Source organism: Paralichthys olivaceus, chromosome 9 (assembly GCF_024713975.1).
Source record: "Paralichthys olivaceus isolate ysfri-2021 chromosome 9, ASM2471397v2, whole genome shotgun sequence".
In the NCBI taxonomy this organism is placed as follows: Eukaryota; Metazoa; Chordata; class Actinopteri; order Pleuronectiformes; family Paralichthyidae; genus Paralichthys; species Paralichthys olivaceus.
This window is the reverse complement of record NC_091101.1, coordinates 13621772-13636513: the sequence shown is the minus strand read 5'-3', so window position 1 is coordinate 13636513 and position 14742 is coordinate 13621772. Positions and strand designations below refer to the sequence as shown.

Here is a 14742-nt window from a genome sequence, read left to right as displayed (position 1 = left end):
AATGCAGAACACAAGGCTAGAAAAGCAAACCAGTGCATAAGGGAGAGAAAGAGTTGGTGAACAAACCGTCTTAAGAGAAAAGTGACACAGACGTGAGCAGACACAAGTCTGTTCCAGAGTAATGGTGAAATCGTGAATGAGGGCTGCTTAAGACTGTGTGGGGGAGAGTGTAATTAATCATTACACTTACTGTAAATATGTAACAGACCCAACCTGCTCTTAAAACTCAAATTGCTTCGTGTTTGAACATCCTTGGACTCACGCGGATGGGATATGATCATTCAACATGAAGAACAGCAATTATAGCACAATATTCAACCTCTGGGGCTGTTACATAAATCTATCAAATCCTTTCTCTGCTGGTATATTTTCTATTTGCCTACAGAGATAAACCTCATGTGGAGCAGATCTAAATCTAATAGACTGATCATATATGTGAATGGAGAGACACTCAATCACAGATGAGGAAACCAAGAAGAATAAGTCAAAGAACGGTTCCTTTTTTGTTTTAATATAGGAAACACCACAGGAAATAGTTATGTTTGTCTATATCTGACCCTGACCTGCTGCAAATGCCCTTTTCTTTGTAAAATGTTGATTTTATTTCATATTTTGTATTATATAATATCTAAATATATATATTTTTGTTGTTATATTTTTGATTTTCCTTGGAAGGAGGTTATATTTAATTTAAAATGTTAAACAAAATAAAAAATATGATATAATTGAAAAACGGGACATTTGTTTGTCTTATTACAGTAGTTGTATTTGAGCCAGGAGCACAATTTTAACTTTCTGAGGGCCATTCGTCATCATCCTCTTGTAAAACCCGTGTTATGTGTTGTCTCATTTCATCACAATCTTTCATTCTATGGAGAAACTTCCCCCAAACACTTCATACAGCAGACCTACAACACATAACCTACAACACTGGTGTTTCTCCCTTTGAACTGTTTGTCCTAAATGTATCGTGTCATCATATGATCAAGTTTTAAACAAATAATAATTGTACCATCCCCCAAGTCTTTTTAGGACAGTGGGGGTTGTGTCAGCTCCAGTCCTGAAACTGAATTAGAAAAAATGAAACTGAAAAAGTTAAATTTAGTTCAGTCGGTTCTGATCTACTTTATAAAAGTTTGGCCATTTTCTTAAGAACAAAGACAACTGTGAAAGACGGGGGAGGAAAGTAAGTATGCTGTAATTATATATATACATACTATATATAATGCTCAAAGTTATTTTACCACAGTATTTCCAATTGAATGTGCATTAAATCTTTAAACCACTGTATTTCAGAGCCACATTTTGTACTTTACAGAATTCATACTATATTTCTATAAATGTATCCTGACAAGTAATTGGCTCTATCTTTACTGACTATACAATAAAATACTACTTAAATGTTGTCACATCAATAATAATCCAATGATATCAAATAACGAGCCAATGCACAAACACTTTAATAACTTTGATTTAAAAAGGATGTTGTCAGGTTTTGTATTCTCTGCTGGATAATCTCGCTCCGTTCTGTTTGACCCATGTAGGCTCTCGTTCTCTTGAGGCGGTGTTGGCTGATGTGTGAGTAGCTAACTAACGATGTCTTCACTGGTTTATTAGCTCATATTAGCTGTGTGAGAACTAGATTAACACTCGTGTGTACCTTAACGTGTAATATACAAACACACACCGGCAGGTTAGGTGACGGAGAGCGTATGAGACTTCCTGGTCGTGTTTAATTGTGCTAGCCTTCCCAGCTAGCTTTCGTAAGCTCAACGTTAGCCACATCGATGCTAATTTTAGCCCCCATCTCTACGTTGGTTATGATAACGAATAGCTTCAGCTCTCTCCTCTACACAGCACCGAGCCAGAGAGAAGTTGTTTTGCTGAAGTCTGTGATATTATGATTCTCCGTTCTATTAGCAGCAGGGTAGCAATATGGCCACATGTTAATAATGTAACCCCAGTGAATGTGGTGGCGTGTTTACCATCTGTTCCAGGTCAAAATGGCAGAGTTAACAACACTAGAAAGCCTGCTGGAAATGGGCTTCGAAAGAAACAGAGCGTGAGTGACGGCACACACAATAACCGGTTCCTGGTGCATGGGATTTGAAGTGATAACAGTGAAACAGTGAAACACCACAGTGACCCTGCATGTCCCGTTCTCTCTGTCCTCTCTGTGTCTGTAGGGAGAAAGCAGTGGCCAACACAGGGAACCAGGGGATAGAACAAGCCATGGACTGGTGAGTCTGACAGAAAGCAAATAACGGATCAGGTTTTTAGAATCCTGTGTGCCCCAGTCCAGGTACACACTCTCCTCCAGAGCCACCCAGTGCCTCTTCTCCTGATTGTGTTAATCACAACAGTTCAGCCCTCACCTTTCGTCTTGTGATGTGCTTCCTGCAGGTTAATGGAACATGAGAACGACCCTGACATCGATGAGCCCTATGTGCCGCCTGTGGGCACCGTCCTGGGAGGAGATGCAGAAAGCCAGACGAGCACAGAACAGCCGACACTAGCTGACACCACTGAAGGTCAGTAATGCTGGGCTTATTCAGGGCAGGAATTGCCCTGATAATGAGATGGAAACATGCCAGACACCGCCATAAAAATACCTAGATATGAACCAACTTGTGACAATATAAAGATATTTATACTATGGTAAGTGTCGTTTGATATTTCTGGGTGCTGATTATTAGATCACTGTGCACTGTATTTCTGTGTGTTTGCAACAGTTTCATAATTTGTCATGATTAGACATAAACAGACATATTCCAATTTTATATACAATGTGAAAGAGTATTTCTATTTATACGGACCACATATTTTTGTCACTCGTTCCTTAGCATGTAATTTCCATCTGGAAATGGAAAATAATCTTTTTAATAGCTTCAGTAAAATGACGTGGCAGTCGCTGTTAATTTTCACTGAATTTAATATTATGTGATCCTTCTCATGTCCATTTGTTTTGGTTTTACTGACAACAGGTGGAGATATGCTCTACAATGAGATTGACGAGAGTTCAAACCAGCCAATGACAGAGGAGGAGAAACTTGAGCAAGTTAAGAGGTCAGAGTGCAACAGTTTCTTTTTACTCATTGTGCAGATTTACAGATGTTGGCGATGAGCTTTTTTCTACAAAAATATAACCAGAGTAACTGTGTGTAGGGGTTAAGAATGACAGGGCAACATTTGAAAAAGCCTGAGCCTCTTTGTAATTAAACTCTTGTCTCTTTTTCAGGCTCGAAGAGCTGATGCGGGTGAAGCAGGCGGAGAGGAGAGAGCGAGAGCGGGCAGAAGAGGTGGAGAGGGAGAAGCACCGGAGGAGGCAGGGCCAAGAACTGCAGCAAATCCGCCAGAAACTGCAGGACGATGATATGAAGAAGCTAGCTGACCAGCGCAGGAAAGAGAAGATGGAGGATAAAATGGCGAGGTAATATCTTCATTAAAAACCTTAAGGGTAGTTTTAATGAACCAGTTTATCATCATATGCTTGCTGTAGTTAAATTACCTCAATGAGCCAATAATGATCCACTCCAAAATATTTACCTCAAGGAGGCCAAAGAGAAGGATTTACAAAAAAAGGCCAATTGATACTAGTCTAAAAAATCAGCTTTGAATGCTGTTTTATTTTAACATCTTAGATAAAAGTAGAGAAAATTCATGGTGGGAATCTCATAGCACTGGGCCAGTTAAGAAACTCACAGGTCAGGACCAATGTAGCCAGTATGAACAAACATGAGGCAGCATTTTCACTAAACTGCCATAGGTTATAATCTTTTGAATCATATTCTCAATGTCATTGAGTTGCTTCTGTTTATTCTCTGTCAGGCAAAGGGTTAAAGACAAGATTGCACGAGACCGAGAGGAGAGAGCGCAAAAGGTAACACTGTCATTAGTTTAATTCACTTTTCCTTTTGTTTTCTTCACCTCGCATTCCGTTCCACTTTCACTTTTGTTGAAACCAGTAACTTAGATGACAGGTGTTTTTTTTTTACCTGTCTAGTTTGGAGGTGGAGGGCCCCAGAGTGCGGCTACATCTTCCCAACCTGCCCAGCCCACCCCGTCATCACCGACCGGTCAGGGTCCTCCGCCTACTAAGAAGGAGTACGATATGTCCAGGATACAGGTACAGCCTTAGGACTCATCATTAGTTGACACCCTTGACACTCATTAGAACAAATTTTTAGTGTTGCACAAACTGATGAAATATTGCTTTTCACAGGTACGCCTGCTGGACGGCTCAACCATAACGACAGTCTTCAAGGCCCAGGAGCCACTGGCGGCAGTGCGCGTCTATGTGCAGGTGAACGGCAACACACCTGAGGGTCAGGACTTCACGCTGCTGTCACCCTATCCCCGACACGTCTACACCGAACTGGACATGGAGAAACCCCTGAAAGAGCTGGGTAAGCACTGGGCCATGGAATGGGAAATAGAGAAAGCTGTGGGCTGCACAGCAGAGCGTTGACGGGGCATAGTGCTTGACTTTAGCAAGGAGCTTTTTAGCTGAGCTTTTTTTCACTGCACTGCATTCGGGGAGGGCATCAGGCTCGGGTGTGTTCTGGACACAAAGAAAGGAATGCCTGTCAGGCTGGGTTAGTTTTCACTGCTCAATAAGGTTCGGACAGATAATGATGTCCAAAGCCTAGTTCTAATGTTCCCCTGGTGATCTTTGTCTGAATATGTTGATGCAAGATGCAAATGCACATAGTTGGCTCATTTCCCATCCTTCCAAGTTTTGTAGATGTCTGTTCAGCAGTTTTTGCATCATCCTGCTGACAAACATTTGAAACAGACAGAAGACATATTCAGACACAGATCCAACACTCATAACAGGAGTTACGTACAATATGCAACTGACACAGATGTAATAATAGCTTTTTTGTGGTTTGTAATGTTAAGTCTCTGTCATCTCAGATTGTTGTTCTCCGGTGCTATAGACCTGGATTAACTATTTTAACCAGACAACATTCTGAAAGGAATAAAAGTCTGTTCACATGATCACACAGGTTTTCTCGGCTCAGACACCCACAGACTGCCACACATAATTTCTCAACTTTCCTCTCTGTCAATTTTTAGGTTTGGTGCCTTCAGCTGTGCTGGTTGTTATCAAAAAGTGAGACCGGGAGGATCTGCTCTGTGAGCCTACCTCACTACTTCCACTTCTTCACCACCAGAAACACCAGGAACAGACTGAGCCAGGAACAGAGCTGCCATGTTTTAGTATCACTCAATAAGCCAGCTAACTGAACTAAAGCAGAGATGGAGCTGGAAGCTGTGTTTTGACAGTGTGTATAGTAAAAATTATTTTTCAGGACAAACTGAATGCAGCCCCTTGTCATTCTGGGCTGATCTCACTGCCTGTAGACTGGTGAGTGCAGTAAGTTTGACAATTTATCAATTAGGACAAAGTGAGGGTAGCTGGCTACTGACTGATACTGCTTCAAGGAACACCACACATGGTTTCAGCAACACGTTTTTTTCAAAACAATACTGAAACAAAACCTTCAGTTTTAACTTGATTCTTGCAGCAAAGCACCATCCATGACCTGCTTGATTGGTTCTGAAAGAGCCTTAAATTTAATCCCCACAATCTTCCTGATTTTGTGACATTCTACTTTTTTTATAACTTAAAATATGACACTTACGTCGGCATTATCACCGAGAATCTACTTACAATAAAGCTGACTTGGAGAACTATGATGTGAACTGGCTATTTCTTTAAAATATTTCTTTCCTAAAAATCTAAGTAAGTATTCCTACTTTATTTTATAATTTGAATAGAGTCTAAGGTATTGTGCATGCGGACTCACCCTCACAACTTAACACTTACAGAAACATGTTTTTAATGTGAAAATCTAGCATGAGCAGTGTTCAGAGGCTCTAGTTTTACCATAAACCTACAGTCACTGAGTTTTTGGTCTCTTTGGGAGCAGTGGACAAAACATTTACATAACATCACACTTTAAGTCCATGTGACAATATTATCAGAACATTTTTGCTTATTTACACATCCAGCAGGTAAACCAGCATTTTGTGTGAATCTGACGAATGTTAAGTCCAATGTTTGCTGTGTATGAGTTAAGCTTTTAGTGTCAACCAACTCCTGAGGGAAATATCTGACTCTGGCTGCTAAATGCTCCTCTGTGTACACCAACATGTTGCTTGGTGCTGAGCAGGAAGTGCTCAGCAGGATTGTGAAGAAGCCAGCTACACAATAAGCTGACACTCACTTTAAAATTCAACACAACCGAAGGTAGATGCCGATGAAGATAATTCCCTGTAGGTTTTTGCTACAACTGGTGATTCATTATTACCATATCATCTGAAATATAAAACCAATATTCGGGTTCTTCCACAAGGATATAAATTAGTATAAAATGATCTGTAAAAACCCACATTTGGTTCTTCTGGTACATTCTAATGCCAAGGTTCCTTTGTATACACAGATCTAAATTATTGCACATTTTAATGAGTTTGTCTACTGAGATTTTAAAAGGTTCTAATTCTCACATGCACAGTGAAATATGGCCAATTACACAAATCAAGCAGAATTATTATTAAAGGCCACAACGAGACTTAATAAAGTAACTGGCTGGTCTTCAATGGGCTACTTGGTCAACAGTCAGCACTTGTGGTAAGCACAGATATTGTTTCTAGTTACATTTTCTGATCAGTTATTGGTAAATTAAAAGAAGGAATCATGACCCTCAAGTTCTGTTGGGTGATACCATACAGAAATTTCCAGATTGTCAACTTTGTATGGTTATAAACTCAAAAGTATACGAAAATGAGAAATATTCAATTACCCACTGCGCTGCCTTGACAGAGATGTCTGATCTTTTGTTGACCAAAGTCCATCAGGGGACAATTTTTGCCAGTTTCTCTGAAACTACATGCAATTGTGTATTTTTCACGTAACCACCCACTGACAGTTGGATTGGGAGGTGTGGCACAAACACACTGGTGGAAATCAATCGGCTATAAAAACAAGAAGACCATCGCAGAAGGCAATGTTCACATTGATATGTTAGAAGAAAAGGACTTTGAGAGGACTCAGACATTCAGGGTTACATACATGAGCCGGAATACACAGTGGAGGAACTACAGAGCACAGAGCAGGACGCACAGGCCTCAGGTTTTAGTATAATAGCAAATAAAGACACTCAACACAAGCGAGAGCTGTTGTGACACACTATAAAACAACTTTATATACATTAGGGGAAAAAAAGCCTATTGTGTGGAATGGTACAAAATGTCAATCATACGTCACCTGAAGAATTGTGGACAAACTTGGTAACTTTAAAAGACGAGCAAAGGGGCTGACTTGCAAACAAATACAAAAATAGTTCTGATTAAAATGCAGAGACATCGATGTACTGAAGATGAATGTCACCATTTCCTTTCATCGTCTTCCCATCAGTCCCTCAGACTCAATGCTGAAATGACACGACATGCTAAAAAGAGCTCTACTCCAGCCTCTTGATTTCAAACATCCACAACTCGGAGGACGGACGGAGAGGAAAGCTTGCATCAGTTGGTTGTTCAGCTGAGAAGTTGTCCTGGGTCAAACTGCTTCCTGTGGGCTCTTGGTGCCACAGTCGTTGTTCTCTTTAGCTGGGAGGATAGTAGCCCTGGTTGTAGTTCCAGGTGTTCTGATAACCGTAGCTGCTGTACTGCGATTGCTGGAAAAGAATCATCACACCCAGGAAATGAAAACATGTCGAGGTGTGCACCCACCCTAACCAGCTTGTCTTTAGGTCATTTGTTGACAGATTTACAAAAAGGTTTTACATTGAAACAATCTTTTATTTTCAGAATATAACTGTGTTAGGATTATTCCTACCTGGTACCAGTTGCCGTATCCTCCGTAGCCGGCCTGTGCGCTCATGTCGGTGCCCATCACAGGAGGAGGGGGTGTGGTGATGGGGACGTGCGGCACAGTAGGCGGGACTTGTGCGGACACGGCAACAGTGGAGTCGTCCTCGCCTTTGTCAAGTTTCTCTGAATCCTCATCCCTGAAAATCAAACACTGAATCAACCCTCCACCTACTCAACATCACTCTCATTATCAGTGCTATGAATCATCTCAATAAGATCACAGCCACAACTCTGATATACCTGTATAATGCATAACTGCCCTGTGGTAAGATGCCTCTGCCAACCAGTGCAGTTTCAGTCTACATATATTTTTTTGTCTAATGTTATGAGGTCTCCGTGACCTTTGATCACTGAAATCTAATCAGTTTCATCATCTTTGAAACTGTCACATTTTTTGAAGAAATCTTCAGAATTGAATGATTCTTCTTCTCAAGTAGATCTACAGATAACATGATGACAAAGCAAATGTTTTGTGAGATCACTGTACCGTTGACCAATGACCTCCAAATTCTGATCAGGTCATTCCTGATCCAAGCAAATGTTTGTGGCAGATGTAATAAACAAATCCCTATGAATGCTCCTGATATATATATAGATATAGATATAAGTTTCTCCTCTCACCCGTTTTCTGCTCCTCTCTTTGTTCCACCGAGCTCCTTCATCAGTTTCTGATGCTCCTCATAGACAGACAACACACTGCAGAGGACAGAGGCGATGAAGAACAGCCAGGTCAGAGAAGATGAATGGTTTGTTAGATACAATCAGGATTTACATGACGGATAGGATTAAAAATATTTGCTAACTAGAATGACACTCAGTACAGCACATACCCTTTCACAAAGGCCCAACAGTCCCCTTATGAAAACACATTGAAATTCACTGGATCCAGATTTGGATCGGCACTAAATCACACACTCATAAATATCAGTCCCCTAAAAATTCCCGATCTTTATCATCAAGACACTCTACTCATAATGTGAAAACATGTTTTACAATATATAATCACCTCTCAATAGAGTTGCTGTAGTCCTCTGCAAACTGCAGACCTCTCTGTGAGAAGAGGATCTTGGTGTGTGTGGCGAGAGGAGCTGCAAGAGCTCTTGTCACACACTCCTGCACCGCCTCTGCTGAGGCCCAGGGGTCCCCGGACACCTCCAGCTCCAACAGGTTCAAGTGCAGTTTATCATTATCCTGAAGAGAAGAGAGACGTTTAAAAACAAAAGCTACCATGTGTCTTCGAGAGAAGATCAAAGCCCTGTAATGATATTATTTGCTGAAATATTTGTGGGTGTGTGTTAATTAGCTCACCGGACTAATCTCCAGTGCCTCCTGTAAAACTCTGCGGGCTTTGCTGGGGTTCCTGCCCAGTTTCAGTAGCAGACGAGCCAGCTTGATGGAGTAGAAAGCGTGCAACGTGGGCTTCTCTTTGGATCCAGCCACTGCCTCCTGTAACAAGGCCTCTGATTGGTCCAGGTTGCCTGCTCGTCTCTCCAGAGCAGCCCGGCGGAGACAGACCACCGCCAACCCCGGCAGATTGTTCTCCAGGGCCTCCAGCACTCGCCGAGCCTCGGTTAAATCACCTGATGGAGAAGATGAAGGTAATGGTGACAAAATGTGGAATACAAATCTATAGTCTATCAATACAAATATGTAGTTTTAGGAAAGGTTTGTTGGCTCTGATCTACAAAAGGATTCATGGCTTTGTGATGTTTTTGCATCAAACTGCTGTTGTGTGTAAAACACTTTCAAATAAACAAAACACCTCCACAGGCTACAACCTACCAACCAACCGATGATCACACAGTTTAATCAACATCTCAGTGACACTGACAACAACTACTGAAATTACATGGTTCAGGCCCCTGCAGGGTTTCTGATCACTCTGAACATTATGAAGTAATGATTTTACTTGTCGGTCCAACATTAATAAAGACGATTAAAAGATTAGTTCAAGACAGTAAAGAAAGTGTCGTACCGTGCCTCTCCTCAAAGGTGGCCCACTGCATGTGGATGTTGGGTTTGTGCGTCAGGTGAATCTCACAGGCTCGTTTGAAGACAGCTCGAGCTTCGTCAACACTCTGAGGCTCCAGGTACTGAATGTACTAAACAACACATACACACACACGTTAAGCAGAGCTCACGCACACTCGCTCGCTCACACTCGCTCACACACTTTATTCTTACCCTCATCCAGAACTCTTCATACAGAGCACAAGCGATGAGACATCGCTCAGACAGGATGCGAACCCTGTGGTCATCTTGGGCGACTGAAGCTTCCTCTGACACTTCATTAGGCTGAGCCGTGACCTCTGACCCCTCTGTGGATGCCTGATTTGGATCTAGTAGAAGACAGTGGTGTCAAAACTGCAAATGGTTCCAGATGTTGACAAAAAATACACAAAACTATGAAGACATCATCAAGCTTTTATTCACCTTGGTCGGGGTCTTTGGTGTCCTTGTTCAGCTGAGCGATCTCCCAGTCCAGGTATGAGTGCCAGGCTCGCAGCTGATGACGGTCAAGTGACTTGACGTGGAAGTACGGCCGCTTGATCTGCACGATGGAGAGAAATGGAGGCAAAATCAGATGTGTTTTCCACCGAGTTGGTGGGCGGAGTGCAATTTAATTAATGTGGGTGAATTCAAATACTTGAATACTTTATATATATATATATATATGTATAAGCACAATAATGAAATGGAAGTGCATTGGAAAATCACAACTCACAGCATCTTCAAAGTGCCATCTTTGGCGAACCTCTCCTTCGTTGTCCTGGTACACTTTGTCCCTGCGAAGCAGCACTTGTTCCCTGATCTTCTGTATCAGTTCCTCCTAAACACAGGGACAAAAAAATGATGAAATAATAATGCAGTCGAACATCTTTGAATTTACATCTTTATTTGAACTACTTTATTTGATGCTTAAAGTAACTAAATGCTTCGCAGTGTTGAGTGAAAACTAATCAGATAGGTACACACAGTGTCTGTGCCCTCAGGTGTGGCCGGCTCTTCCTCCCCCGGCGGCCTCTCCGCCTCCTCCTCCTGGGCTTGCTCAGCGCGCTCTGCCTTCTGACTCTGACGGCACAACGTCCTCAGCTCATCGTACTCCTCCGGGGAAAGCACCTCTTTGGGCTCATGGCTGTTCAGGTGCTCCTTGAACCTGAGGGAGGGAAGGACAGAGCAGGACACAAAATGAAAGTCATGAGAGAGGAAAAGACTAATGAGGGAGATGGAAACACAATGTGGAAGAACAGATGACAACATTGTTGATTTAATGTTCCTATTGAAAAATAAACCTACTGAATGTCTAGTAAGAAATTCTGGCTGGGTACTACTGGGTCTGTGCGTGTGTGTTTGTGGTCTCACTTGTCGTAGTGTGTGTTGTAGAGTTGGGTGGGGACTTTGAGGACTCTGTCCAGGATGGCTGCTGCATTCTTCATGTTCCCCTGCTCCTTCTCCCACTCAACATACAGATCCCAAAGCCGGTCTGAGTGGAAGTCCAGACCTGCTGCCGCGATCGCATCCTCAAAAACACTGAGGGCAGAGACCAGAAAACCATTAGAACATGAAAACAACTTCCTGTTTGTCTTCAAGTGTGTTTTACGATCAGAGGAAAATCAAAGCCGTGTATACAGATAGAGTTAGTAAAAAATTAGTAAAATGAATCTGCTATTATACAGAGAAGTTCAACTGAAAACAATTTGGCTAAGGCAAAATCTGAGCTCAGCACCACAGACCTAATCTGCATAACCTGTGTTAAAACAAACAGTGATACCTCTTGTATGAGATCAAAATCTGTTGCTGAATCCTGGTGAGATTAAAGATTACAAATATGAGTCTTACATTCATGTGTGCATTTGTCTACCTGCGAATCCGCTTTGGTGACTCGGCCAGGTTCATGTCCAGTGTTCCCAGCAACAGATTGATGTAGTGGATCCACAGATCTACACTAAGAGGGATTGCCTGAAGACCCTGAATACACACCTAACACACATACCATAGCCATAAAGATGGACACAGAAACAATTCTTTATTTCACTTCATTAACACCATCACTGCTGTTTTACCTCCTCTGCTTTGCTGTTGTAGCCTGCACGGCGCTCCAGATCAGTAAATTTCTTCCAGTAGCCATAACAGAGCGGGTAGTGAGTGAGGAATGCCACCAGCGCTCTGCGTGATGCTGTGATGTGACTCTGAACAGGTGAGAGAAAACGTATAGCTCAATGTGATGAGGCCAAAGCACTGGGGCACTAATGCATTGTTACTGTACATATTGTGTACAAATGTTTCTTAAGCTCAACACCATTGACTCTCCTCTGCCTCTCAACATACCTCTTGCTCACAGTATTGCAGCAGGTCGGTCCAGCTGGTGAAGTCTTGAGGATTGTCTTGGGTGACCTTCCACAGACGCTCGAAGTCAGCAGGCAGTTCCCCCTCCTCATCCTCCCCAGCCAGAGGCATGGAGAAGGAAGAAGGGTCGAGGTCCACAGGAGCCTCAGGGGCCACAGTGGCACTGCCGTTCTCTTCTGACGTATCAGCCATCTCAAATGGAGGCGGCGTGGGAACCTCAGAGGCCTCCATGGCTAAAGAGGGTAGAAAATCAATGGACCTCTATTGAAAGCCCTTTAACAACTCAACATGTTTTCCTATCTGACATTTTCATCTCCTGTCATGGAATAACTGAGATTAAGGTCTTGGTTCTATCCACAATCTGCAATTGATCAATCTGTCTAGGTTAAACAATTTATCTTTCAAACGATGAAAATTGTTTATCAAATGGTCCAAGATGCATAAATAACGTTTTTTTCCCCAAACAAAAAAAAAAAGATTTGACTTAATCTAAGAGCCGGAAAATAAGCAATTTTTCACAAATGTGAGAAGCTGAAACCACTGAATGTAAGACACGTTTGCTTGATGGTTAATTTAACTTGTGCTGCTAATAAATCATTGATTACTTTACTTTAATGAGTAATAGCTTGGTCAATTAAATCAGAAAATTATTACAAATATTTTTTATGTCACAATTTATGAAAACCCACATTTTTCTAAAGTTTTCTAAAAAACATTGAACCTCTATAAGACCTCTGTAAGAGAGCGAAAGGAATTGGCCAATTGAATGCAATTTGAAGTAATTCTTCCTTCCTTTTTTATGCTTCCTGGAAAAAGGCCAACAATAACGACCTGTGTACATGGACAAGTCCATTTGCCTGAGTGCACATGTTCAACTCCTGAAGATGCCATGACCTGGATGACTGACAATCATATGCACACGCGTGCAATCAAACAGGTGAAGTAAGGCAAACACAGTGTCATGTGACTTTTTTATCAAAGGGAAATCTTTACAATGAGCTGTCGCACCAGTTGTGCATGTGAACATGGGAGTGAAGTAATTACTGCCTGCGGCTGCTGAACCGACGATGACGAAAACATCCTACAAGTAACAAACTGAAAGTAAAATAAAAATCTTATCTGGACCTCAACTCACTCAGATTTCACTTCATTAATCTGTGCAACAGCAATCGTGATACACTGTTTTCATTCTGTTTACATTGAATATATTCTATTTACATTACACACATTCTGTTTTCAAGGTATATATATATTGTTTCTATTGAATACATTCTGTTCACATTGTAGATATTATGTTTACAACTTACATATTTTGTTTGGATTGTTGTGTGTATATATTCTTTACATTTGGTTAACTTCCTTGTGTTACTTTACTGATGTTTCTATGTTGACGGTCCTCTTTAAAACTGTAACAAGGCAGATTTCCCCGCAGTGAGACTAGTAGATGATCGTCTGATCTCAGGGGTTTCATTCTTGTAACATGTCTCCACCTGGCCAAGGTAGGTTTCATTCATTAAACCGCTCAGAGCTCAGACTGCAGGATGTGTGTGTCTGTGTGTGTTCGGGCTGTGGTGGACGTCATACATGCAGTTTGTGATGAAACGTGATGAACACACTACGACAAACAAAGGGAGGTGACTTCATGCTGGTTAAAGTTAGTTCACAGACACTGTGGAGCTGGAGTCACGTTAGCCTAGCTTAGCTTCTTTCGCTTACACTGAGAAACAGGTCTTCACTGAAAACACCCGCACGTGAGACCAGAGTCAAACACACATATGTGGAACTTCACATACGTGTGGAACTGCACGCACGTGTGCGTGTGGTGAAAATGGACGCATGTTTATCAAACTAACCTGGAGACTCCTCGAGCTCCCCGTTGCCGCTCAGCTCTTCGCCGCCTTCCGCCGCCATGATGAACAACGTCTCGCTGACGTCATCCATGCGCGACAAGATGCTGATGACCAAAATACACAAACGATGAAAACTGTCATTTTTTAAAAAGATATAAAATCCACTGAAGACTTGTTTTTAGTTAAGTAAGAAGTAACTAAATATAGTTACTGAAATACAGTATTTAGTTCCAGGCTTGAGGTACTTGAACTTTAAAGTCAGAGACAAATATCATTCTACCTTTACCCAATTTATTAATAGAAAATTAAATCAAAAATATAATGCAATTAATGGACTTGAAATTGGACTTTATCCGTGTGACATAAAAAGCAGTTGTTACCTCCCCCACTTTCATCAGCAACTCTAATGGACAGATTCATTCATCAATTATTAAAATCCAGTGATAACATATTATTCAAAGTTTGTACTTTTACTTGTAGTACTTCAGTTACTTTGTTTATTCAGATCACAGAAAATGTAATTGAAAAAATGATGTATAATTATTCATTAGTTCAAATTTTCCTCATCTTTACCATCCATAACATTAAACAACAAATACGTTTAGGTTAATGTCAGTCGACATCTACCATGAATTAAAATTACTTACGATAAAATGTCCTGATG

At 41.4% G+C, this 14742-nt stretch overlaps 2 protein-coding genes across 3 annotated transcripts; one reads left to right on the top strand and one right to left on the bottom strand.

Moving 5' to 3' along the window:
* The first annotated feature begins 897 nt into the window (after positions 1-897).
* Positions 898-5700, top strand: ubxn1 (UBX domain protein 1). Of its 2 annotated transcripts, XM_020092930.2 has the most exons (11): positions 898-1186; positions 1545-1578; positions 1998-2062; positions 2187-2240; positions 2404-2531; positions 2985-3066; positions 3239-3430; positions 3829-3880; positions 4004-4126; positions 4223-4406; positions 5080-5700. In XM_020092930.2, exons 3-11 carry the CDS (start codon positions 2004-2006, stop codon positions 5118-5120), a joined length of 915 nt encoding a protein of 304 aa, XP_019948489.1. In that variant the 5' UTR covers positions 898-1186; positions 1545-1578; positions 1998-2003; the 3' UTR covers positions 5121-5700. The 2 variants fall into 2 exon arrangements, with proteins under 2 accessions (XP_019948489.1, XP_069387258.1); XM_069531157.1 differs by lacking the exons at positions 898-1186; positions 1545-1578 and adding an exon at positions 1589-1888.
* A 1483-nt stretch (positions 5701-7183) lies between these two features.
* Positions 7184-14208, bottom strand: LOC109628036 (pre-mRNA-processing factor 39). Its single transcript, XM_020084906.2, has 15 exons — positions 14082-14208; positions 12211-12461; positions 11946-12071; positions 11744-11862; positions 11245-11412; positions 10858-11038; positions 10607-10711; positions 10315-10432; positions 10066-10220; positions 9857-9983; positions 9190-9461; positions 8888-9072; positions 8503-8577; positions 7847-8018; positions 7184-7685 (listed from the first exon to the last, which is right to left on the bottom strand). Exons 1-15 carry the CDS (start codon positions 14167-14169, stop codon positions 7614-7616), a joined length of 2214 nt encoding a protein of 737 aa, XP_019940465.2. The 5' UTR covers positions 14170-14208; the 3' UTR covers positions 7184-7613.
* Between the last annotated feature and the right edge of the window lie 534 nt (positions 14209-14742).

Bases quoted from the DNA above. Each gene is read 5' to 3' on its own strand.
- LOC109628036 (XM_020084906.2), bottom strand. From the start codon at position 14,169: ATGGATGACGTCAGCGAGACGTTGTTCATCATGGCGGCGGAAGGCGGC. The intron at 12,462-14,081 runs GTTAGTTTGATA...TACCCTCTTTAG, and splicing joins GGAGCTCGAGGAGTCTCCAG to CCATGGAGGCCTCTGAGGTT. The intron at 11,863-11,945 runs GTAAAACAGCAG...TATGTGTGTTAG, and splicing joins ACAACAGCAAAGCAGAGGAG to GTGTGTATTCAGGGTCTTCA.
- ubxn1 (XM_020092930.2), top strand. From the start codon at position 2,004: ATGGCAGAGTTAACAACACTAGAAAGCCTGCTGGAAATGGGCTTCGAA. The intron at 3,067-3,238 runs GTCAGAGTGCAA...TCTCTTTTTCAG, and splicing joins AAACTTGAGCAAGTTAAGAG to GCTCGAAGAGCTGATGCGGG. The intron at 4,127-4,222 runs GTACAGCCTTAG...TGCTTTTCACAG, and splicing joins ACGATATGTCCAGGATACAG to GTACGCCTGCTGGACGGCTC.